General features: G+C 42.0%; 1 protein-coding gene across 1 annotated transcript in view; it reads right to left on the reverse strand.

Moving 5' to 3' along the window:
- Window positions 1-14,572: 14,572 nt before the first annotated feature.
- Window positions 14,573-26,460, reverse strand: part of CCDC77 (coiled-coil domain containing 77) — a 36,154-nt gene continuing 24,266 nt past the window's right edge. Inside the window, exons 3-10 of the mRNA XM_008577748.1 lie at window positions 26,139-26,235; window positions 25,187-25,259; window positions 23,768-23,859; window positions 22,286-22,434; window positions 18,521-18,740; window positions 16,567-16,692; window positions 16,314-16,466; window positions 14,573-15,395 (exon numbers count right to left, since the gene is read on the reverse strand). Of these exons, the coding sequence (XP_008575970.1) occupies window positions 15,249-15,395; window positions 16,314-16,466; window positions 16,567-16,692; window positions 18,521-18,740; window positions 22,286-22,434; window positions 23,768-23,859; window positions 25,187-25,259; window positions 26,139-26,235 (1,057 nt within the window). The 3' untranslated portion in view covers window positions 14,573-15,248. The remainder of the gene's footprint in view (window positions 15,396-16,313; window positions 16,467-16,566; window positions 16,693-18,520; window positions 18,741-22,285; window positions 22,435-23,767; window positions 23,860-25,186; window positions 25,260-26,138; window positions 26,236-26,460) is intronic.

A 26,460-nucleotide genomic window follows, 5' to 3' on the forward strand; every position in this document is an offset into this window, starting at 1 on the left:
CGAGATTATGCCAAGGTCAAGGGTCACCGGCCAGCCGCCTAAATAAACAGATAAATAAATGAGATAATTAAGGTCCAGAGGGGCAGAGTGAACTGCCCAAGGTCAGTCAGCAGGTAACTGTGCAATTCTCTTTTTCCATTCTCTCTCCCGGGGGAAAAAGGTCAGGAGACTATGGAGAAAGTAAAGGGTCAAAAGTGTTCCTGGACATTTCAAAATCAAGTGAATGTCACGCAAACACTGTTCCAAGACAGGTTCACAGAACTGAGTGCTGTGCTTCCCTTCTCTCTGCTGCCACTTGGTTGGATGTTCAATCGTCCAAGTCTCTCCTGTACTGTTGTAACCTTTCATAACTAGCCCCCCAGCTCCCAAGCTCCTCCTCCTCAACCTAGCCACCCTCTTCACCACCACCCACTGGTCTTTGTAAAATTCTGTTATGCATCCACACACATGCTCCAAAATACTTAGTGGCTTCCCAGTGCTTGCTGATTAAAATGTAAACTGCAAACCCAGAATTCAAGACTTTCCAAAACCTTTCTGGGCTTTATGTGACCATATGAAACCTGTTCACTGCCCTTCAACACGTTTTCTTCTCTAGTTGGTCAAGTTTGACCCTTTCTCCAAGGTCTGTTTCAGGTTCTGTAAAGCTTTCTTGGACCAGCCCAGTTCTGAGTAACGCCTTCCTCCTTGGAGCTTTAGTAGAATTTGCCATCTGTCTCACCATCTGATCTGTTGAGACTTACTTTGATTGAGAGTCTTGTTTTCTCAGTTTCACTGTAAGTCTTCGAAAATGGGAACTTTGCATTTCCAGTATGTAGCACAATAACCATTTTGTAATGTTTGAGGATGAGGGTCGCAGTTTGAGCAAACATCTCCCAGGACACTCACTGTAATTCTTTAGTAGGAGGTGAATCTGAAGGACAATTCTCTAATAGTAGCCCCTGGGAAATGTCTGTGAAGTTCCAAAGCCACAGATTTCTGCACTCCCCATGTTCTTCTTTCTTTCCAAAAGTCCAAGACAGAAGCAGCCACTGTATGCAAGCTTGACTGAGTCAAGTGGGAAGCGACCAGGGTCCCTTAAATAGAGTCCCTCTCTCACTGGGGGAGACCTGATTGGTTGTCAGGCAGAGTCACTTTTAGCACTTTGTCAAGGAAACAGGTGGCAGCCACACCACTATTCTCTCTTCAAGGCTGGGCCTTCTGGAGGCTGGCAGGTTAGCTCAGGTGGTTAGAGTGCAGCCTTATAACACCAAGGTCACAGATTCGGATCCCCATACCAGCCAGCCATGGAAAAAAAAAATAAGACTGGGCTTCCTGAGAGAACTCATGCAATCACTTCCTTCAACCAAGTGCTCAAAGTAGCTATTCTGTGGGGCCTGGAAGAGATATTAAAATAGGGAGCAGGCTGTTTAGGCAAGGAGAAAAGATATTTCACAGAAAAAGAAATCTGACGCTTGAAAGGCTAAGTTTCTGGTCCTAACGGTAGATTCCAAAGAAATTCAGAAGAGAGAAGAGATCACCTTGCACCTCTCAATTTTTTTTTTTTTTTTAAAGATGACCGGTAAGGGGATCTTAACCCTTGACTTGGTGTTGTCAACACCACACTCAGCCAGTGAGCTAACCAGCCATCCCTATATGGGATCCGAACCCGTGGCCTTGGTGTTATCAGCACCGCACTCTCCCAGGTGAGCCACGAGCCGGCCCTTGTCTTTTTTTTTAGTGGCTGGCTGGTACTGGGCCCGAAACTCTTGGCCTTGCTGTTACAACACCAGGCTCTAACCGTACTCTCTTCTTACACATTGAGCAGATCATTACTTTCCCTGCTTATGGTGGGAGGGTACATGGGTGGACAGATTTCCTTGACTCTGAGACAAGGAGGCCAGGAAATTCTCTGAATCTGCTTGCTCTCTTTCCTGCTGTGGCTGCCTCAGCACTGAGACACCCTGACATTCACATGTTTTTTGCTCCACACCCCTTTTTGATTCCTAATGATATCACAGCAGGGGAGGGTTTGGACTTCGGGACCCCAGTTTTTTTACCAATCGAGGTCCAAAGCTGAGTATATGGATTGAGATATTCACAGTGGCAAATTTTGGTGGCATAATATATTGTCACCAATGTCTATTCATTGTCATATCAATTTAACTGGATACTCACTAGATCTCTGACCGTCTTCACGTCTTTTTGCCTTCCCACTTCAGCCACAGCACCTGACCCCAAATGGCTCAAGGTTACATTGCACAGATTGCAACTGTAAGGAAGTTGGACTCATGGAACTAATGAATTTGATGAGTTTCCATTATATCACCTGTAATACTGATGGGAAGGGCTCTGAGTTTGGGCTTGGCAAGGATGTCAGAGTCAAATCACCAACGTTTTTCTCCCAAGTTACAGAGGCTTTGAAAGAGTAATCAATCTAAGCTTTCTAAAGTGGGCCAAGCTTAGCACAGGGATGAGAAGATTCTGGCTGGTAGAGAATTCAGAAGGGAAAGGTGTCCACTGACTTGTAGAAACGATAGCAGAACTGCTGTGTCCAAAGCAATTCTTACTCTAATCTATGGGGATGTCAAAAGTTACTAAGTAACTCCTGTGACCCCTGTGCCACCCTTCCCATTTCCTAAAACTTGACAACTACGTAATAAGGTGGCACCTTTGAGCTTATAGAGCATTTTAACATCTGTGTCACGTGTGTTTTATTTTTCACAACCCTATGAACATAGCAGGGGAGGTAATCCCCTCTACTTACAGCCAAGCTTCACAAGCTTCAGTTTCTTCTCCAAGGTGTCCTTCACCAAGTTCACATGACCGGTAAGTGACAGAATCAGAGCCAGAACCAGATCTGCGGGTCCTCTTTCCGTTGTACCCAGAGACCTTCTCTGGCCTGCCCTTCTGCTTGTATTTGTACCCCCTCATTCTTCCCCTTCTCTTTACTTCAGCGGCTTCTCTGCCATTCAAATGTATTTTACAGAGATATCTTGGTGGTAGAAATTCTGGTGGTGGTCTCTGGGGCCATCATGAAGCCAAATCTTAGTCTGAGACATGGGTGGACTGATTTCCTTCACTTTACCTAGGTCAAGTGTTCGGTTCCCCGTATGGCCAGCAAAAACAAAACAAAACAAAACAAAAACACACAAAACAAAAAAACCCAGCATGATTTCCTTCACTTTGAGACAATTCCTAAGAGGGAAAAGAACAGAGCTGGAGCTATCTACAAGATATGTTTTGCAAGTGCCTTGGTCATCTTGACAGCATTTGTTTTCTCTTGCAATTCATGCAAATCAGTTATGCCAGAAGCTATAAGTTTCACTGGCTCCAAGTTACAGATAAGGAAATAGACTCAGAGAGGTTAAATAACTTGCCTGAGGTCATGTAGATGAGCCATATCTTAAATGGGACTCAAACTCGGGCTTTCTAACTTCAGATCCAGCGCTTTTTTCCTTTTGCACATGTCGCTTCCCTGGAAGTTCCTCTGGAGAAATGCATTCACCCTGGAAAGTCTGAGCTCACTTTCAGCACATCCATAACTCACTCAGCCACATGACAGCTCTTCTCACGCTTCCCTTCCCCCCATCAATGCTGCCTGCTTTGCTCTTAACTGAAGATACCTTTTTTTCCTATCCTTCCACAAGTCCATCTTTCTGCAGAGTTTGCTCCTATGGAGGCCAGTCCTGGAAGAGGGTGGAAGCCTTCACTGAAGGCTTCTTATTGGCTCCTTCTCTCGCTTTCCAGTACAGTTGGGATCTTCCATCTGGATGATGGAAAAAATGGCAGGAGTTCTGGCAGAGCCCCAAGCTGCAGTTTCTTCATCTATGCTCCTACATAATTCTGCATACTAGACTGAGAAACAGATGAATATTTACCACCCCTATAGAAGAATATGTGCAAGATTGCATTGTAGAGAGTCCAAAGAATCAGATAAAGGGAATCAAAGAAAAGATGAAGAGAGGGCAGACAGGTCACAATGAGGGTGAAAATAAAGCTCACTGGCTAGGGAAGATCGCAGGCAATTCACACCCTGAGAGCTTATGACTTCATTGCACTCTCAAAGGGGTGAGTTGTTGATACAGTCCTCCACAAACGGTGAGGGATGACCCAAACCAGAACCATGTGCTTCGAAGTTCTAAGTCTGGCACCTACTGCTGGATCCTGCTTCCCTTTCCAGTCTGCAGTGTAAATGCTTCCAAATGATTACAACCGCTCTTCCTGCCTTCCTCTCTCAGGGAAGAGGATTCCCCAGCAAGTCAAGAGACAATTATCCAAGTCAAAAAATTCACTTTGACTTGTTCAGGCTTTTCAAGTGCATAATGTCAATTATTTCCCTCCAGTCAGGTTTGCTTTGTTGCTGGGAAACCCACAAGGAGACAGTGTGAACAGCACTCCCCTTTGCTCATAAGGTGGTGCTGACCTGCTGTCTCTCTGACCACTGACCCCCACTAGAATGACATTCTCTCCTGTCTGCATCCTGCAATCTGCTACTACAGATAATTCTGAGCGGCTGTGTAGCTTAAGCTGAGGAGTAATGACCTGCAGCTCTGAGTAGCTTCTTCCCGACTCCCAAGTCCTAGCACATATTCAATGGCTACAAGCTGTGTGGCTTGCCATGGCTCCAGGGTAATGCCCATAACTCTGAGTGGGGCCTTGGTGCTTCCTTCTCTTCTCCCGAGGACACATCTCACAGGACAAGTTTGAATACATACAGGTAGATGTACGCACCCTTTGGGAGGCTGCACAGATGGCAGGCTCGGGGGCAGCTCTCTTGCATGCCTTATCTCTCTGGCACCACCTTCTGCAGCTCTGAGAGTGTTCTCAGCATTTTCAGAATAGGCTGTAGGGTCTCTAGGCCTCTGAGCAAAGCTGTATTTCCTACCTCTATTCTTTCATCCTGGAGAAAGAAACTCTTCCATAAGCATCTCCCCCTCCTGACTTCACAGTTTCTCTAACCCCTAACAGGGCGTGTCAACGACCACATCTTTCCTACATTCTACACTCTGCACTCCTTCTATAGCATTCCGCCCAGAAGTCATTCAATAAACATTCTGTAATAATGGTGAATGTCCTTACTTCCTATTCATATGAAGCTCGGTCTCCTCTAAAGCTCACTTATCTGGGGATGCCTTCCCCTAATAAAACAGAAATCGGGTATGGGTGTTCCCTCCCTTGCCTGCAACACAATTGAATCTGTGCACCTGCCAGGAATGCTGTAGAAAACCAGGCGAGTGGACCGCACAGCTGTGTTAACGTACCTTATGGCTTTGCTAGAGAAGAACAATGGTCCTAAAGCCCAGTACATGTGCAGAGTGCCACAAAACAGCTCAAGTGCTCAAGCCCCAGACAGACTTTCTGAAAACCCTCTTTGTCTAAGTTCATAGGTCCAGGCTGTAAACTCTGATGAGAGAACCCCAGCCATGCCACTTAACACTCAATCCCTGTGGCATCTCAGCAGCACGTCTCAGTTTCCAGATGGTGATGCTGGGCACTGATGAGAGGCAGAGCCGTTGGTTTCAGGTTTCTCAGCCACGTTATCTAAGGACCGGCTGCTTGGGATTTGATCGGTGCTGGTTTGGGAGAGAGGCAGACGCCGTCTTTGGCCCAGAACAGACTACTCTTTGAGCTCTGCCGCCACCCGGACTGGGGATGGAAGAAAGAAAACAAAAATCTCCACTGTATGTGGTTCTCTGGAATTTAACTTGGCCCTGGAGAGGGAAAATTAAAGAGCAACATGGCTCTTATACCCTCAGCGCCCTCGGCAGGCAGCAAATCCCATTAAAACCGAGCCTTGTCAGGGCTGGGAAAGGTTAGGGTAAGGACAAAAACGACTCGCGCCCTCTCCGCCGTGTTATTCCTACGTGAATGCTAAGGTGCCGAGTGAAGGAGATGGATCTGAAGTCAATGCACATGAATCAGTTGAAACGGAACGTTGTCATCTGGCCAAGCTATGAAGAAAGGAGGTGAACACAGTTTAGCAATTTGAGAGAAGGATGACGATGGCACTACGCGGCTGTGGGACGAGGTTTTCTGTCATTTCCCTCCTTTCTCCTGCATCTGTCACATACAGGGTGTGTGATGGAGGGTGGCAAGGGCAGGCATTTGGCATAAGAGAAGATCTTTTGGAGAAAATGGAGTGATAAATTCTTCCTAAACTTTTACATTGTCCTGGAGCTTCTAAACAATTCTGCCTTGGCAAGGATTCTGCTCTTCCACCAGGTGATTTGTCCTCAGAAGAGGGCTGTGAGGGCAGGCCAGTGGTGGATGTGCCTGGTAAAGCCTTGCATTCTGTCGTCCGGGTCCTTTTAGGAGACATTTCACATCTAATTTTCCTTCAGAGGATTTAGAAAGTGACCTCAGAGACTTCAAATCAGTCTCAAACATTTTTCTTACCTAGGTCAGCTACACTTTTGCTCTGCATTTGCAGATCCCAGTATTATCTTGGTTTTCTCAGCTGAATATTTTGCATTTTGTTTGGTTTTCCCTTAAATTCCATACTATTCTCAAAGGAGATTACTCCTGATTTTAAAGACCTCTAGGAAAAGAAACCCCACAGCATTCTCACCATTAGTAGGTGGAGTCACGGAAAGGAATGTGTTGCTTTGCCTCCCACGGGTTTGTCACCCCTTTTCCCCTGGGTGATGGAGCCACCAAAGACTACTCAAAGCCCATCTCTTCTGAGCAGTGAGAAGCCCTGAAAAGGGGTTAATCTCCCAGAACCCTCAAGAGAGAGGCATTCCTTCCATTTGGGAAATTAACCCCAAATTGGGGTTCTCTTCCCACATTTATTCTCCAGACCAGGAAGTTACAGGAAGAGAACATAGGTGGGGTTTTTGCTAAGTACAGTTTAACAAGTTTAGGGCCGGCCCGGTGGCGCACTGCTACAGTGCGCCGCTTGGGAGCGCGGCGGCGCTCCCGCCGAGGGTTCAGATCCCACATGCAGACTGGTTCCCGCTTGCTGGCTGGGCGAGGTGCGGGTGCGACACTGAGGGTTGCGATCCCGTTGCTGGTCCCGGTCCGGTACGGGAGTGACACTGAGGGTTGCGATCCGTTGCCGGACACGAAAAAAGACAAAAAGGAAAAAAAAAAAAAAAAAAAAACAAGTTTAACAATAGAAGCTGGTAACACTCAGTAAGACAAGCAAGGTGTCTAATAATACAATTTTCAAGAAGTTAAGTTGATCCACAAAAGCTTGATCTTAGCAAGCGTTCTCTTCTTACAGCAATTTCCCATTATCTTTACATATCAATCAGTAACCTGTCTGTCCTTTGAGCCAGCAACCTTGCTATGCTACAATTCTTTATCTTACAACAGAGACTAGCCTGGGGAAATCTTCCTGTCCCCTGCAAGGTCAACATTTTATATGTACTTTTTTTTTTTTTGTCTTTTTCCGTGTCCGGCAATGGTTCGCAACCCTCAGTGTCACCCCCGTACCGGACCGGGACCGGCAATGGGATTGCAACCCTTGGTGTTGCCCCCGCGCCTCGCTCAGCCAGTGAGCGGGAACCGGCCTGTATGTGGGATCCGAACCCTCGGCGGGAGGGCCGCCGCGCTTCCCAAGCGGCGCACTAGCGCAGTGCGCCACCGGGCCGGCCCTATATGTACTTTTAAGAAGCTAGGCCAAACCGGAAACTGCAAGTCTTTAGAAAATCAGGCCCTGTGAAATACATTTGCTTTATGTATACTCCACAGGAATGAGAACATCTGGGGAGAGAGTGTGGAGACTTGAGAAGAGAGCCCAGGTCAGAATTTGGAAAACACCAACACTGATGGAGAATCACAGAAGGGGTCAGAGACAAGGAGCAGGGAAGTGCAGCAGACATAGAAGTCAGAAAGAGGTCTGAGAAGCAAGAGAGCCTGAGGCAAGATCCGTGCACGCACAGCCAGGGCAGCAGTCTCAAGATGCTCATGCACAGCAGACAAGGATAGGAGACCAGGTGTGATGTATCTGAAGAGGAGCGGGCAGAGGGGAGTCTGGGAGGGGTCTGGTCACATTGAATCCCAAAGATGAGGACAAAGTAGTCAGGCTTCAGGAAATGAGCAGAGAACATAGAGAAAGAAGAGTTGCAGGCGGGCTGTTTACCCGGCTGTTAGAGCACAGTGTTATAAAACCAAGGTCAAGGGTTTGGATTCCCCATACCGGACAGCCACCAAAAAAAAAAAAGGAAGAGTTTCATAAATTGTTTTTTGGGGGGAAGTAGTTCATTGCATAGCTGTCTGTGCATAGAGAGCACAGCTATTTTCTACAGAAGCTTATCAGGTGCTGGCCTGGTCTGGGGAGTGACGCAAAAGATGTGGGACTGGAGTGGGGAACCATTCTTATTTTACTAAGAACACTACACACACCAGCTCAATTTGGACTGATTATTGAGCTGGGGGCCAAATGGAATCTTATAAAAATCTGCATGACAATACTACATTTAGGCTTATTCAGATTGTGGATCCCTCTACTTAATATTTAATTATCCTTTCCAAAAGTCAAGGCAAGGTTGCCAATTAAGAGGCTCTGGAACAGTCAATATAGCAGTATTGAAGTTGTACTAATTCAAAATTGGCACTGCTATTGTTAATTGCTGAGAGGATTACTGGATATGACAACCGTGACCCAAGAGGGGAAGAAAATGTCACAAAGCCAACACAAGGCCAATCAGAAACACTGTGGCCCAATCTGGAGTTATTGGTACACAATAGCTGCAAAAAGGAGTAAAATGGGTGGTGTGGGTGGGGAACTGGGCAAAATGCACATAGGATCACTGTATTATTTCTTACAACTGCATGTGAATCTATAATTATGTTAAAAAAACAGATAGATAGATGAGCTGAATTATCAAGCATGATAAGATAAATGTTTGTCAAAACTAAAGAAAGTATTCAGCACACCAACCTGAAATGCATCTATTATAATAATCTAATATCTAATATTAATTGGGTCTATTTCTCAACATCATACTTTTGCCCATTGGTTGGACTGTTTATGTGTCAATACAACACAATTTTAATTTTTCAAAAAAATTGAAGTGGCTGGCTCAGTTTGAAAAAAAAGGCCATGTAGCTCAAGAGGCAAAAAGGAAGAGATGCCAAGAAGATCTGAGCACAAGAGCAGTAATAGCTGCCACTTGAAGGTCAAGCTCCCAGAAGGCTGTTGTGGCAAGGGCACTGGGTTTCTCAGTAACAGTCTTGCTCCACATGCCCTTACATTCCCGTTAAGATGTGAATATTATCATCTGGTAGCCACCCTATCCCCCAAAATGCACCATCCCCAAAGTGAAGGATATCCTATACGCAATAACATGTGTGTACATGATGTCACCTTAGATACAAGGCAATTAAATAATTGCTCCAGGAGACTAGGTTGTGTTCACAGTTGCTTTTGGTAGGGGTAATTTGAAACTAAGCTACCAGACAGTTCAGTGGTGGAATACTTCACAGTTTAAGCCATAAAGAAATGTTTTCATACAGAAGGCCGGGCCGTGGCTCACTCGGTAGAGTGCAGTGCTGATAACACCAAGGCCCCGGGTTCGGATCCTATATAGGGATGGCCGGTTTGCTCACTGGGAGAGCGTGGTGCTGACAACACCAAGTCAAGGGTTAAGATCCCCTTACCGGTCATCTTTAAAAAAAAAAAAAAAAAAGAAAGAAATGTTTTCATACAGAGACTTAAAAAACCCCTTTCAAAACATTTTCTTTGCAGGGCCTCCCTTCACTCGGCAGCCAAACCCTCCCTCTGGCTCCCTCTCTTCACCTGCCTCTTTTTCTGCTGGTCTGCTCTTCTAGATCCATTTTGGCTCTGTATGAAGCCGACCATGACTTGTTGCAATCCTAGACAATTTTTTCACTAGCGGTCGATTCAACTCAGTAAATCCTTCATCGAGACCTGCTCCTAACCAGTCTATCACTCACCCCTCATCAGCCCCCTCCTCTCTTTCCAAACGTTCACTTCTCCTCCAGCTCTTCATCACTTCAACACCTCATTGCACTTTCGTGGATGGCCTTGGTTTTATGCCTTCTGTGGAAAGGAGGCAGTAATCTCTGCAGAGGTATCAGCGTATCTATTCTTACTGCCTCCATCAGCGCTGGATCTTGCTCTCCTCCGGCATCTTATTTGCCATCATCCCTTTCATTCTTCTGCCTTCAGTTCTTTCCTCTGGCCTTTCCTTTCAGCCTACCAACATGATCCTGCCTAAAACTATCAAAACACCTTTCCTTGTGGGCCGGCCCGTGGCTCACTCGGGAGAGTGCGGTGCTGATAACGCCAAGGCCCCGGGTTCGGATCCCATATACGGATGGCCGGTTTGCTCACTGGGTGAGCGTGGTGCTGACAACACCAAGTCAAGGGTTAAGATCCCCTTACCGGTCATCTTTTAAAAAAAAAACACCTTTCCTTGCTTTTGTCAACTCCAAAGCCACTTCTCATCGTCCTCCTGGGCTCATCCCTCAACCTAGTACAGGCCAACTTCCACCTCCTCTTCATGGAAATTGCTCTAAATTCACCTGCTACTAAATTCTCAAATTTCAATTCTAATTTACCTTATTTTTTCTTCAGCGTTTGACACTGCTGCCACCCTCTTACTTCTTGAAGTTTTCATTCCTCTAGATTTCCAGGACACTATTCTCTCGTTATCCAGACTACTCCTTCATTAGAGCCCACCCCTCCTCCGACCATCAGGGTTTCTGCTCTTTGGTCCTCTTTTCTTCTTGTTCTGTATGCTTGCCATCTCTGATCTCACCCACATCCATGGCTTGGATCCATGATTTCAATGATCTCTATATGTTAATAATTCCAAATCTCTATCTTTAATCCTAACTTCTTCTGACTTCCATATTCCTATTCCCAAATTTATTGGAAACCTACTGCTTCTCATATATGCTGAATCTCAGTTAATGGTGTCAATGTACACATGGTTCCCAAGCCAGGAACTTTGGAGTTAGAGAACCATCCTTAACTCTTCCCTAACCCTCACATCTCATCCGTCACAAAGATATGACGCCCATTATACTCCTAAATGTTTCTCAAATCTGTCCCTTCCTCTCTATTGTCAATGTCTGCCTTTAGCTTAGGCCCTGAATTCCTCTTCTAAGGACAGTAGTCATCTCCTTCCTTCTATTCCTATATGCAGTGAGTGGTGACAGTACAATCTGCTATATTGCAAATATTACAGTAAATCTTGGTAGCTCAACTAGTGTGGTGTGGGTGGAGAGGTGGTGAGTATCATAAGACCGGGCCAAAAATAACATAGCCAGAGGCTATTTTATGTTGTGAAAAATCATGTAAATTTCATGGATAAAAAGGTGACTTATTACTAAGTTACTCATGTAGTCTAAAAGAGAACTTTTAAAAGGCAAAGCAGATGACACTAATGGTTTTTTCCAAAGGATATTTTGCACCATCCTTCGCTGTTCCTGCAGATACTGCAGTAAATCTTGGTACTAAGTGATTTTGCTTCACCCTGATCTGCAGTAGGACTCTGCAGTAGTGAATGGATTAAAAATGGTGGTCAGGGCCGTGGTTCTGGGGACTTTAAAAGAAGAGGAGAGTCTCTCTTGCTCTGCTCTGCTCTCTCTGCTTCCACTATCTTGCAATGTGAGGCCCCTGGGTCACTGTCACCACCACCAGATAGACTTTGGACTTCCCAGCCTCAGAAACTGTAAGCAATAAATTTTGTTTTCTTTGTAAATTACCCAGTTCCAGGTATTTTGTTATAAGCAACAGAAACAGACTAATACATCCAGGAAATAAACATTTTATACATTTATTGTTGCACAATGCTTCTTCCCCACCCATAATTTTTAAGATGAGTTTGCATTTCATGCATGAATTGATATCACTAAATATTTCAGGTTTTCTTGTTTTTTTCTTTCAAGTAAACCCCCAAATTTTCAGTTGATTCAAAAGTTTTGAAATATTTAAAAGATTTGCATAATTATATTAAATGAAATTTCATACCATTTCTTGTGTCCTTTATTACATCATGTCATCTCCTGAGCTTGTGCTTCCTCAGTCTGTTCTTCCAGGCCTTCACCCATGTGGTCCCTCCACCTAGAATGCGCAGTCTCTTGTCTGACTCAATTCATTAAGATTCAGCTCAAATATACCTTCTGTCAGTCATCTTCTCTGCTGCTTTCTATCCTGTGCACCAATAGCACTGCACTTCACTACTAAATTGAGTTTTCTCTCTGTTTCTCTTTCCCACTAACCTTTGGAGCACAAGAACTGGTTTAGTGTTCTCTATAAACTTAAGATCTAACACAATTTCTAGTACATAAACAAAAACACTTAATAAATTGCTGAATGAAGGAATGAATGGTATTAAATAGATCTTGGAATCTGACTGACAATGGTGGGAAACATAGATAAGAGTTCATGGTAATTGAAAGCCCACTATGTGCTACACACCAGGCTAAGCCATTTCACGGACCTTTTCTTTAAAAAAAAATATTGATATGTAAACCATGTACCATAAAATGCACCCTTGTAAGTGTACAGTTCAGTGGTTTTTTAGTATATTCAGAGTTTGGCAACCATCATCACTAATCCTAGAACATTTTCATCACCCCAAAAGAAACCCTGTACCCATTAGCCATCAGTCCTTATCTTCCCCCTCTCCTCAGCCCCTGGCAACCACCAATCTACTTTCTGTTTCTACAGATTTGCTTATTCTGAACATTTTGTGTGTATGGGATCACGACACAACATGTGGCCTTTTGTTTCTGGCTTATTTTTTAATTTTTTTTTTTTTTTTTTTTAAAGATGACCGGTAAGGGGATCTCAACCCTTGGCTTGGTGTTGTCAGCACCACGCTCAGCCAGTGAGCAAACCGGCCATCCCTATATAGGATCCAAACCCGTGGCCTTGGTGTTATCAGCACCGCACTCTACCGAGTGAGCCACAGGCCGGCCTTATTTTTTAATTTTTAAAACTTTTAATTTTTCGGTGGCTGGCCAGTACAGGGCTTGAACCCTGGACCTCGGTGTGTTAACACCAATACTCATTCCCTTCTATGGCTGAATAATATTCCACTGTAAGGACATACAGTACCACATGTTGTTTATCCATTCACCAGCTAATGGACATTTGTGTTGTTTCCACTTTTAGGCCATTATCAATAACGCTATGAACATCCATGTAGTTTTTTGTGTGGATGTATGTTTTCATTTATCTTGGGCATATATTCAAGGAGTGGAACTTCTGGGTCATATGGTATCTCTATGCTTAACTTTTTGAGGAACTGCCAGAGTTTTTCAAAGCAGCAGCACCATTTTATACTTCCACCAGCTATGCAGTTTCTCCACATCCCTATCACTTGTTACTGTCTTTTTATTTTTCATGGCTAGCCTGTATGGGGACCCAAACCCTTGACCTTGGTGTTGTAACACCATGCTCTAACCAACTGAGCTAACTGGCCAGCCCCGTTACTGTCTTTTTTATTGCGGCCATCCTAGTGAGTGTGAAGTGATGTCTTGTTGTTTTGGTTTCCTTAATGATATTGAGTGTCTTTCCATGTGTTAATTGGCCATTCATGTATCTTCTTTAGGGAAATGTCTATTCAGATCCTTTGCCCTTTTTTTTGGCATCTGGCTAGTGACGGGATGTGAATCCTTGACCTTGGTGTTAAACACTGTGTTCTAATCAGCTGAGCTAACCAGCCAGCCCCCTTTGCCCATTTTTTGTGTTGTCTTTTTATTGACTTGTAAGAGTTCTTTATATTCTAGATACTAGATGTTCTCTTTCCCAGTCCTGACAATCACCCTGCTGAAACAGGTAGGTTTCTCTCTGTTTTACAGATGAGAGACTAGAGCCTAGAGAGTCTTAGTAAGTGGCGTGACTGACCTAAACCTGTGCTTCTCCAAAGCCTGTGCTCTTTACACTACGGTGTGCTGCCTTTTGGTTAATATGAAGATGAATGGCATCGGAACTGAGGCCAGGATGTGAGAAACATTATCAACCGATTGCTAAGTCAATGGTGATAGGCCTCAGAGTCATACATAAAATAAGTAAGTTGGATTATATGATATCTAAGGTTTCTTTTACTCTGAAATTCTCTGATTTAATAAGTCTTTTTGTTTTGACAGTATCGAAAACACAACAGCCATGAAAAGCCAATTCCCTAAGTATTAGGACAAAAGGAAGAACCATCCACTTATGTAAACCTCTCTAAGGCCTGGGACTGGGGACCCCCTGGGATTTATCAATGAAAAGCACTGATTTGCTAACATAAACCTTTTCAAAAAATGTAACACCTCCTGCTGGCAGTTCAATCACCACTTTCCTTAACACAAATATAAAAATCTGAGCTCTTTCCTGAGTAAATGAGAATGTTGCTATACTAAGCTAAGACCAACTCACTTCCCACAGGCCATCCAGGTCCATAATTATTCTGTCTCAAATGCACAGCAATTTGCCTGAGAATGGATAAAGTTTTAGTGTTATCACCTTTGTACTACCCTTGCTACCTCAAACACCAGATGATTTCAGGGAATCACTTAGAAAAACTTGTCACCTGTACAAACCACGGAACTAAAAAGTAAACTGAGGTCATCACCAACAAGCATAAACATGGTTTTAATAAGAAATTATAGAAAACATGAGTAGAACATTTTTCAATTACATATTTTATTAAAAATAGTTAATTTAAAATATACATTATTTTTTAAAAACCATGTTATTGACAAAATGCAAACTTTTCATAGAAGGGTCTTCAGTTTCACTCCCTCTTGCCCAAGCGGCACCTCTATTCTTCCAGGTGAACATTTTGCTTAAGACTAGGGTCTCTAGTGCCCTCTGCTGAAACCTCATGAGACTGGATATCTGACTGAAAAAAATCAAATCTGACGAGCTGTGTGACCTGCAGCCTTGTCTCTGCCTGGGAGAAAGGCGACCTCAGCGTGTCCCTCGTCTCTTTAGGCTAAGCCTTCTTCCCACTGACACTCAGCCAAGCTCACAGCAAAATGCTTTCTTCCTGTTTTCATCATTGTCTTCTTAAAAAAATACACACACCTGTCAGAATGGGAGAAATAATGTGGGAAAGCCACTAATTAATCAGTTTATAATCCTGACCCCCCAAAATGTCAACAGGACAGTGAAAATTATAAATAAAGCTTAGCCTCCAGGAAAAGCTTTTTCAGTGGTTCCTGATTGTTCGCTCTATCTTTATAATAATGGATACCACGACTCTAGTCAACTCTAGGTTTCTTCTGGGAACAGATGACCTTCTCAGGCTTCAGGAAGCAGACCTCTTCCAAACAGAGGCCAGTTCCAGAAGTAGACATCAACAGAGTCGAAGTTCATTCTCCAAACCAAACACTTTGGACTTAAGGTTCTTCAGTTCTCCTTGTATCTTATGTGCCCGTCTATTGCTGTCCCGAACCTCACACAGAATGGCAAGATCCTGGTTTGCCCGGGAATTAATTGTTGCCTACAGATTTGAAAAAGAAGAAATGCTTATGGCATATGCCAGGGTAGAGAAGTCAGTCATAAACACCAGGTGGCTCCTTTTTATGGGATTTTTAGTACATAAGATAAATTGAACCCTTAGTTTGTTCAGTGACTAACTAATACCATACAATAGTAAAGGAGCCTTGAGAGATAGACCAATGAACACCTAACAAATAGTAAAAAGAAGAGACCAATATAAACAACATTACGGGGCTGGCCGGTTAGCTCAGTTGGTTAGAGCGTGGCGTTATAACACCAAGGGCAAGCAAGGGTTTGGATCCCTGTACAGGCCAGCTGCCAAAAAAACTCAAAAAACAAAAAAACACATTACTGGTAAATCTGCCAAAGAATCAAAGAAAGCATCTCATCTTTTCTATAGTTAACCTTGCTGGGCACACAGTGATCACTAAAGATATGTAGGTGATTGGTTATATCTCTTCAAGAAGGCTCCTGAGGCAACTTGGATCCTATCAGCAATATCTGAGCCTTGGATAAACCTCTTGGTGATGATACTGCCATTGCGCAAAGCTGTAACTTGGATTCTAAAAAGCTATGTCTGACTGGAAAAAATTACTTTATTGTGCAATTACTCACTTTCCCCATTTGTAAAATAGACATAAATCCTTCAATCTCCTTGAATTGAGAGAGACAACAATTTCTGTGAAGTTGAGCTTGGATGGAAGTATTAATGATACCGTCATTCAATTACTTCAGTCTATTTTTGTTTTCCCTCTAGTGTGTGCTTGTGCAACTGATTTTCAGGGAGCTTAGAGGATGGTACCTTGTTAGTGTCTTAGAGCAGGGAAACAGCACACCCTTCTTCTGAGGAGCCCTCATGACCATGTTTCCTCACTCCCACGCCTTCTCTCCCTCGCGATAATTCAGGATCAGCAATTACCTTATAGAGCATTTGCTCCAAGTCTTTCAGTTTCTGTCGGAGAGCCTTAATATCTGTCCGAAAGCCTTCTACTTCCAAGATACGGCGACGCTCCAAGGCCTCATAGCGTTTTGTCATTATCTGTAAACGCTTGCCCATCCTGTTAGTGCGATCCTAGAGATGGGGATCGGGAAGGCATTTATGAAGATGAGGGAAGCATTTCCCTACGTCATCTGTTCTTCCCGCTCCATCACAAGTAGATAGAACTTTGTACCTTGAAGATCTCTCTCCTTACACCCTCTTCCTCACGAATTCGGGCAAGTTCTTCTTCTAGGGAAATGCACTGCTCTTGGTACATGTTAGACAGCTTTTTCTCTTGTATTAACTTATCCTTTAGGGACTGCAGGTCAAAGGACAAAAAACATTAATACTCAGTTCTACAATTTAGGTAATTCAAATAGCACTTAGGTAAAGAAAGAAGGGAAAGCAAAGAAAGGATTTCCAGAAGTATAAAATAAGTTAAGGAATAAGATGGCAGGAAGTTTGGAGAACATGTGAAAACCTATTTCTAGACTATTCTCTTAGACCTTTTTCTAAAGTGTATATTGTAGAAAACTTTTAAAATAAAACAAATATTTTTGGTTCTGGAAAGAGTCAGATAATGGAGCTCAGCATTTGTCCCAAGTAAAACAATACAGTACATGTTTCGGACTACATTTCTGAAGTTCTTTTTTAAAAAGGAAGAAATATCAACCACAACACTTATTATACATGTTCCGTTGAGCAGCCAAAATGATCTTTTAAAAACCTAAATCAGATCATATTATTTCCTTACACACAATCCTCCTAAGACATAACAATATTCAGAGCTAAATTCACATTCCTTACCATGACTGGCTGCTTCCTACCCCTCCAACCTTTCTGCATGTTACTTCCTCTATAATCGTGATGACACCTTTCTTTTTCCTTGAACATACTCCAGGACTTTTAAATGAGCTTTTCCCTCTGTCAGGAATGTTCTTCCCCCAGGTCTGTATGATAATCTTAGTCCCATTTTTTGGGATCTCAGCAAAAACACTAAATGTAATAGGGTCCCTGTGGGTTCCCTTCTAAATAAAGTAGGTTTCCGACAACTATGTACAACCTTCATATAATTATTTTATTCCCTTAATACCACTTTTATATAATCCGTAATTTTCTTGGTTATTTGTTAATGTTTCTTTCTCACCCATTAAAATATAAACACCATTAAAGCAGCCCTTGTCTAGCTTACTTACCGCTGTAGCCCGAGAGTCCAGCCCACTGCATTAGTCATTTCTGTTGCTTATAACAAAATACACAGAACTGGATGATTTATAAAGAAAACAAATTTATTTGCTTACAGTTTCTGAGGCTGGGAAGTCCAAAGTCTAAGGAACACATCTGGTGGTGGCGACAATGACCCCTCACATTGCAAGATGGTGAAAGCAGAGAGGGCAGAGGGAGCAACCTCCTCATTCACTCTCTTTTTAAAGCCCTCAGAACCACACCCCTGCCCACTGTTTTTACTCCATTCACTACGGCACGGTCCTACAATCCAATCACCTTTTCAAGGCCCATCTTTCAATTTCCATAATAGGGTTTCCCACCCTCTTAACAGTCACAGTGGGGGACAAGTTTCTAATAGATAAAACTTGGAGGACACAATTCAAGCTTCGATGAGTTCGGGGGGGACATGCAATCCACTACATCCATAGTAGGAGTGCTATAAGTATTTGCTGAATGAATGAATCAATCAATCAGTAGTCTAATATTTTAAATCCCAAACACTGTAATGATCAGCTATTCTTTGGAACCTATTTCTGGTACAGAGATCTGAACCTGTGACCTTGGTGTTATAAGTTTGTGCTCTAACCAACTGAGCTAATCGGCCAGGCTTTGAAACCTATTTCTTGAGTCTGCTGCTACAACAGCTTCCTGGACTGGATGGAGATACACACACACACACACACACACACACGCACGCACGCACGCACGCACGCACACACACACACACATTTTTGGTAGCTGGCCAGTATGGGGATCCAAACCCTTGACCTTGGTGTTATAACACTGCACTCTAAACAACTGAGCTAACTGGCCAAACTGAATAGATCATATATGACAATGTGAAGTTTCTTTGGAATTCTCTCAGTTCTTTCCACTCTTCCAGAAAAATAAACAATTTCTGTCAGATATAAGGACATTACCTTAATATATTCATTTTGGGTATGGTGACTGTCATGTAAAACCGGCAAAACTTTTCCAATTTTCTCTTCTTTCTTCTTACACTGCATTCTATATTGCTTAATCTTTGACATCAAATGATCCTTTTCAAGCATCCATGACTTCTCTTTATTATGGTTTTCAAATCTGAGTTGTAAAAAGTCTCTGGTGCTCTCATAGAGCAGTTCTTGGGTGTGATGGAGACTATGAAAGAAAGTTCAAAAGTAGACATGAAATGCTTACACAGCACATCTAAAATATAGGCTGACTCCAAGAGGGAAGATATAGGTTCTTTTAAAATTGTACAATATATAAATTCTGTATAATATTATTAGCAGTTTTAAAAATACAGTTAGTCTGATCACTGGCAGTCTTACTTGTTTTATTAGGCAAAGAGTAATGCTCACTGGTTCATGGACTGGTCTTTACAGATTTTTCCTGAGTGCTAATTTCAGGCTAAATGATTAGAAGAACTACAGAAACATTCACACACTGCCTGCATAAGTATGGATTATTCCTAGGAATAATACAAGGAAGAACTAAATCATGATGTTCTGACTGAGGGAGAAAACAAGTTCTAAAATAGCAAAACCAGCTTTGCTTTTGTTTGTGCTGTGCTCCACATGTAAGTCCCCTATATCAAAACCTTGTCCTTTTTTCAAGATCAATTTCTCTATGAAGTCATCTCAATACTTTAGCCCATTTTAATTTTGTTCATTCTCTGAAATTCTGTTTCAATTTTAATATATATCCCTGACTTATAATCCAACACTTGCTTATATACTATGTCATATTTTTTTTTTTTTTTTTTTTTTTTTTTTTTTTTTTTTTCTCTTTTGTCTTTTTCCGTGTCCGGCAATGGATCGCAACCCTCAGTGTTGCCCCCGTACCGGACCCGGGACCGCAAACCTCGGCGCTGCTCCTGCGCCTCGCTCAGCCAGTGAGCGGGAACCGGCCTGTATGTGGGATCCGAACCCTCGGGCGGGAGCGCCGCCGCGCTTCCCAAGCAGCGCACTATCCATTGCGCCACCGGGCCGGCCCCTACCATGTCATATTTTAACTGTCAACCTGCATGCTTTTCCAGCCTGAGTGAAAGCGTGTACCTCATTTATCACTTATTTTTGCCCGACTACCACCAGATTGTCAAGGCCAGTACCAACTACTAGACATACACAAGGCACTAAACAGATTCCTGTTGACTATTTCTTGAGATTTAAGAATAAACAAATGATGTTTCTATCTTTAAAAAAGAATATCCCTGAAAGTTAGCAACTCATCAGCTTAACATCAACACCTAGAAAAATACTATATTGAATGATCTAACTGCTTGTAAGAGTATTAGATATCACGAGCAATCACTATAGTTTTCTACTGAACGAATAATGTCAGGTCCACTTAGTTCTTTTTATGAGTAACAGGTATATAGATAAGGGGAAAATTATAGCATAGTGCCAGGCACAAAGTAGAGTAAATATCACCAGATGAATATATGTGTTTATTCAGGTACGTTTGTGTATATATAGAAAGAGGGAGAGCTTGATTCAGTCACCACAAGGATCTCTCCTGCTTTCAATGAGTTATTTTATTCTGTCTTACATTACATTCTCAATTAACGTTCTCAATTACAAACTGGGAATGTATGGTATTGTTAATGTACAAATGGTTTGAAAGCGACATTCAAAGGGCAGTCATTAATGGCCTTGGATTTCGTGCCATTCAATATCCTTAGGATGATCTAGCTAATGGAAGGAACTGGTCATGTGCTCTGTTATGCAGAAAATGCTAAAGTAGGATGGTTATTAATATTCTGGAGAGCATAAAATTACAAATTACTGTGAAAATTTAAAAAACGTTCCCTTAAAAACAATTAAAACCCAATGAAAAGTCAAGATGCTATGCTTAAGTACAAAAATAACAAAAATAAAAATAAAGATGGAGAAGTACTGGCCAAATGCAAACACATTACACTATGTTGAAAGAAATATAGCCAGCAAGGGTCAGAAGACATTTTCTACCCTGTATTGGCCGGAGATCCCAATTTGAGTATCATGTCCAATTTTAATCACCACAGTTTAAAATGGAGGAAGAGACACCAGAAAAGTTTGAGAAGACAATTTTTTTTTTTTTTTTTAAGATGACCGGTAAGGGGATCTTAACCCTTGACTTGGTGTTGTCAGCACCACGCTCAGCCAGTGAGCGAACCGGCCATCCCTATATGGGATCCGAACCCGGGGCCTTGGTGTTACCAGCACCGCACTCTACCGAGTGAGCCACGGGCCGGCCTGAGGAAGAAGAACTTAATATGGCCCGGGGAAGACTTCAGAGAAGGGGTGACATCGCTTAGCAAGGTGCCTGCCACATAATAAGTGTTCCATAAACAACAGCTATGATTAGTGTGGCTGAAGCACAAGGTGAACTACGCAACAGGGGAGGAGTTAAGGCTGAAAGGTTAATTTGCTGTCAGATGATGACGTTCCTAATAATTCATGCTAAGGCATCAAGACTTCATAAGGTAAATGGAGAGGTGGCAATGTTTTTAAGCAGTTTGATAACTCCTAATGGAGGAACTAACTCACAGCAGTGAGGGAGACTGTAGAATACAAAGGGACCAGGACAGAGAGAACAGTTAGATCACTGTGACAATTTAAACAAAACAGAAGAGCTGGAATCAGTGCAGTGAGAATGAGAGCGCAGAGATGGATCTGAGAGGTGTCTCAGGCTTCCAGTCCACAGGGTGTGGAGTTAAGGAATAAGAGAGTGGGAGTTGAGGATGATACTGCGGTTTCAAGCTTGGAAAACCGGATGGATGTGAAGCCATAAAACTAAATGGGAAAAAGAAGAAAGTAGTAGATTTGAGATAGGGGAGGGGTGTTTGTTGGGAGAGATACATGGTTTGGATTCAGTAATGCAAATTTTAGCGTTCAAACATATTCACCAGAGGATGTCTTTATGGCACAGGTCTGGCCACTGGAACCAGACAAAAGGCTGAGGACGGTCAGGCAGGCCAAAGAACCAAGAAAGACAGGTGCTGCAGCAATCAAGGGTGATGAATTTCAAGGAGGGGATGATCAGCAATGCCAAATATGCAGAAAGATACCAATGACAACGAGGGCTGAAAAGAGAGAACTGGTGGTAGAACTGATGAAGTCAATGATGACCTTACAAAGGGCATGTTTACTGAAATGGTGAGGATGAAAACAGACGGCAGAAAGGTGAGGAAGGCAAGCAGGTAAGGAACAAAAACCTTGAGTATAGAGTTTGCAGTTTTTTTGTATAGGTATGTAAAGTCATGTTTTACATATTCATGAAGGGCCAAACAAAAGAGCCATGTTACATTGAGTCAGATAATTTATGAATGGATAAAAGAAGATTTTTTTCTTTTTTTTCTTGGCTGGCCGGTACAGGGACTGAACCCTGGACCTTGGTGTTACCAGCACTACGCTCTGAGCATCTGAGCTAAACAGCCAGCCCAAAAGAACATTTCTTAACCACTAGAATTAAGCTAAAACACTACAATGGGTTAAAAGGAGCATTTAGAATACTCACCAGCTCTTCAAGAGGGGAATTAAAAGCATTCCTGGAAAAGCCTGGACACTCACCTACCTAGAGGCAAGGGTGTCTGAAGAAAACAACTTTTTCAAAGTCCCTTTCAGTTCTATGATCCTATGCTGCTAAAGTACCAAACTGCTAACTTTTAAGCCACTCAAAAGAAAAAACACCTGTTAAGTACAGCTTTCTTGAACACTCACTTTTTGGTTAGCTCTTTGATTTTGTCCTGATTTCTTTGATGCTGAACTTGTATTTCCTCAAGGCGAATCCGTCTATCCTCCATGAACCCTTCAACTTGTTCTCTAGAAAGCTTGGTCTGTTCTCCCAGCTGAGCCTGCAGCGCTTCCACCTAGACAGGCCAACAAGGGGTGGGCATCCACTCCTGCTTTCGCTTGTTTCACACTTCTGAAAGGAAGCCTTTCTCTCAAGACGTTTTTAAAAACAAACACAAGCAAAGAAAGAAACAAAACAAAACAAAAACATAGCAGGAAAACAAACAGTAGAAAAATCTCAACTCTAATCCTCTTTTTTTTTAAAAAAGATGACTGATAAGGGAATCTTAACCCTTGACTTGGTGTTGTCAGCACCATGCTCTCCCAAGTGAGCTAATCGGCCATCCCTATATAGGGATCCAAACCCGTGGCCTTGGTGTTATCAGCACCACACTCTCCCAAGTGAGCCATAGGCCGGCCTCCTTCTAATCCCCTCTTTTTAATGTCTGATAAATGGGGTTAGGCTACACAAGAGTAGACTCTTTGTCAACACCGAGTCCAACATCTATATCACATAAAGAAAGCTACAAAATGCAGTCTCCCCTACCCTACAATTCTTGCCTTTTCACTGTCCCTCCTTTTTTTTTTTGGTGGCTGGCCAGTATGCGGTTCTGAACCCTTGACCTTGGTGTTATAACACCTGTCTCCCTTTTGGACTTTTAGGACTATCTCTTTTTTAAGATGTCCTAGTTGCACAGAAACAGAATGACTTTCTTAGTTTTTGGTTTAAAAAAGTAGAGTTAAATGAATATAATGTAATTTCCTTCTCTGAGCCTGGCTGTCATGACTATACATGGAAATATTGGCCAAAGGTAGAAACTATCATTTAAATCAATGGACCCCTACCCTGATGAGGACAGGAACTTCACTGCAACTAGATGAAAAATCACAGCTCCAAATGACATACAACTACTAGGTGGTAAGAAAATGATTCATTACTTTCCTAGGCTTTAGACCCCAGGCACTAAATAAATAAACCCCCTAATGCTGATCAGTTAGCATAGACAAGCTTCCTTCTCCAACTCTCTGCTTCCCTTAGGCCAGTCACAAAGTGAACACTTTTTTTAGCAGCTGGCCAATGAAAGGATCTGAACCCTTGACGTTGGTGTTACAAGGCTGTATTCTAAGCAACTGAGCTAATTGGCCAGCCCCAACAAAGTAAATTCTTATTACAATAGTTTTACTGGGTATGAGCTGAAGGTTCAGAGTAGCACTTCTAGAATGTTCAAATAGATAATGTTTTAAAATATAAGCTCTTCACAATTAGGAACAACCTCAATTTTCTTAATCAAATGATGCCTAGATGTACCTTGTGTGCAGGAATACTTATCACATGACAATGAAGTTGCATTATACAAAGCTAAACTTGTGGATAGAAACCACCTTGGTCTGCCAAAATAAATACTTTACCTGTAGGATGAGTGTCTGTACGTCTCTCTGGTAATGCTCAGAACTTTCTTCCCTCTCTCTCATTGCTGGTCTTCTTTTGCTTACTTTAGGATCTAAAATAGAAAACAAAATCTCATCAGGAAGACTTTACTCAGATTTTCTTTCCGCTTTTTAACTATCAGCATCACCCTTGCAGTGGAGTTCCGTTTTATTTACCTATAAGAGAAGAAAAGGAAGGAAAAGGAAAACATACATAACTACAGTGCTTAATTTTTCAGACAGTAATTCCTATAAGGGAACTCTGTAGGAAGTCACCTGAATAATCATATTCATCTTTCAGCAGAATCAACTACTAAAGTTCCTTTTTGGGCTGGCCAGTTAGCTCAGTTGGTTAGAGAGCAGCCTTATAACACAAAGGTCACGGGTCTGGATCCCCGTACCAGCCAGCTGCAAAAATAAATAAATAAGTACATATAAAATAAATTTTCTTTGGAGTTTTGTCCATTTTCTCAGTAAAATCCTATCTAATCATAATGGGTAAGGAACAAGAAAAATGAAATTTAAACATTTTGGTTATAACCTATCACAAAATTTTTTTTTTTTGGTGGCTGGCTGGTGCAGGGATCTGAACCTAGTACCTTGGGGTAACCCGTTACCTTGGGGTTATAAGGCTGTACTCTAACCAACTGAGTTAACTGGCCAACCCAAAACTGAGAGGTGCAAGATGATCTCTTTCCTCTTCTGGATTTCTTTGGAATCTACTGTTGGGACCAGAAACTGAGCCTTTCAAGTGTCAGATTTCTTTTTCTGTGAAATATCTTTTCTCCTCGCCTAAACGGCTTACTCCCTGTTTTATATCTCTCCCAGGCCCCACAGAATAGCTACTTTGAGCACTTGGTTGAAAGAAGTGATTGCCTGAGTTCTCTCAGGAGGCCCAGTCTTATGTTATTATCGTTTTTCTTTTTTTTTGCATAGCTGGCCAGTTCGGGGATCCGAACCTGTGACAACCACCTGAGCTAACCCGCCAGCCTCCTATCACACAATTTTTAAAAGACAAAGTTATTTTAAAAATAAGCTGTGCTAGGGTCTGGCCCATGGCTCACTTGGGAGAGTGCGGTGCTGATAACACCAAGGTCACGAGTTCGGATCCCTATATAGGGATGGCCGGTTAGCTCACTTCGGGGAGAATGGTGCTGACAACACCAAGTCAAGGGTTAAGATCCCCTTCCCAGTCATCTTTAAAAAAAAAAAATGCTAAAAATTGTACTAAATAAAATTTAATTTCTCAGCTAATTCAAGAAGCTTAGTAAGATAAATCTTAGACCATCAGAGGCATCATTATGAACATCAATTACTGTATAATAGGAAAAAATTTCTAATTATTTGCAGTGTGATTTTCAATCCTGCAACAATGAGAATTTCTAATAGTATAGTTGTTACCTGCTTTGAAAGCTGAAGATTCATTCTGTTCACAAATACCTACAGCCTGGATCGTCTTTTGGTGAATGCTGACCTGAAGCAAAAAAAAAGTATAGAAATAGCCTTCCTATAAATGTAATATTTTACTTTTTAGCCTTAATTCTGTAGGTCAAACACTATCTATAAGTTAAATTGGTCAAAATTGATATAATCACATAAGGATGTCACACATACAAGAGACCACATTGGCAGTGTAACAAACTGAATAAAATCCAGTGTTAATGATATAAACTAAAAAAATAAAATAAAATTGCAGGGCTATTTAGCAACATATGCTAAAAAAGTAAAAAAAAAAAAAAAAACCAAAAAAAAACCTCTGACAAGAACTTTTAGGAAAGTAATAGAAAAAGAGAAATATGCATGTTTAGATATACATAAAAATGCTCATTGAGAAACTATTTATAGAAGTGAAAAAATGGAAATAGCATATACACACACAAATATTTCTATATGAATGGAAAATAAGCTGCAAGTAAACATACTATGAATAATCGTTTATCTCTGGAGTATAGGTTTATGAGAGACAAAATCTATCTTACATGATAGATTTCTGTACTCTGTGTTTTTTCTAATAAAGACCATGTATTATGTATGTAATCAGCATAAACAAAGATTAAAAAAGAAAACTAAATAGTGAAACTTTCTCCCACACAAAGTCTGCTTCTACTCTCCTCTCTAATCTCAGCTAAAACATCTACCACTCTATGCTTTAGGTTTCTAAACAGTGGAATGGTGTAAACAATGCTACTTCCCCAGGTTTTTGACAAAAAATGCTTTCAAAACTCAGGTACACATGGGACTATGATAGCTAATTCCCTGTCTTCTTTAACAAGTACCAAAGTGTTCTGATTATGGACCCTAACCTGTATTTTGTAAAAACCACACTCACCATGCTATAACACAGATTACTTACTTTGTGGGGAGGCTCCTTATAAAAATAGGTCACCTCTCCAGTGTCTGTTCCCACAAGAGCCAGGAGATTCTGAATCTTTTTCTTGTCTTCTATCTCCCTGAAATTCTCACAGAAAGTAAGCACACATTATGTATCCTGAGTAAGTAACCTTTTCTGTTTAAAAGATCCCCCTTCTGACTTGTTTTCAAAACAATAGTAACTTCAAATTAAAATTGAATAGGATTTACATAGTAGCTCTACTTTTTAAGACATTCAGGAATTCAGAGAGAAGGGGCCAGGAAATAATTTCTTAGCTCGTTCTAGAAGGGAGCTGTGTTGGATG

The sequence above is a fragment of the Galeopterus variegatus genome, unplaced genomic scaffold, assembly GCF_000696425.1.
Source record: "Galeopterus variegatus unplaced genomic scaffold, G_variegatus-3.0.2 Scaffold70, whole genome shotgun sequence".
In the NCBI taxonomy this organism is placed as follows: domain Eukaryota; kingdom Metazoa; phylum Chordata; class Mammalia; order Dermoptera; family Cynocephalidae; genus Galeopterus; species Galeopterus variegatus.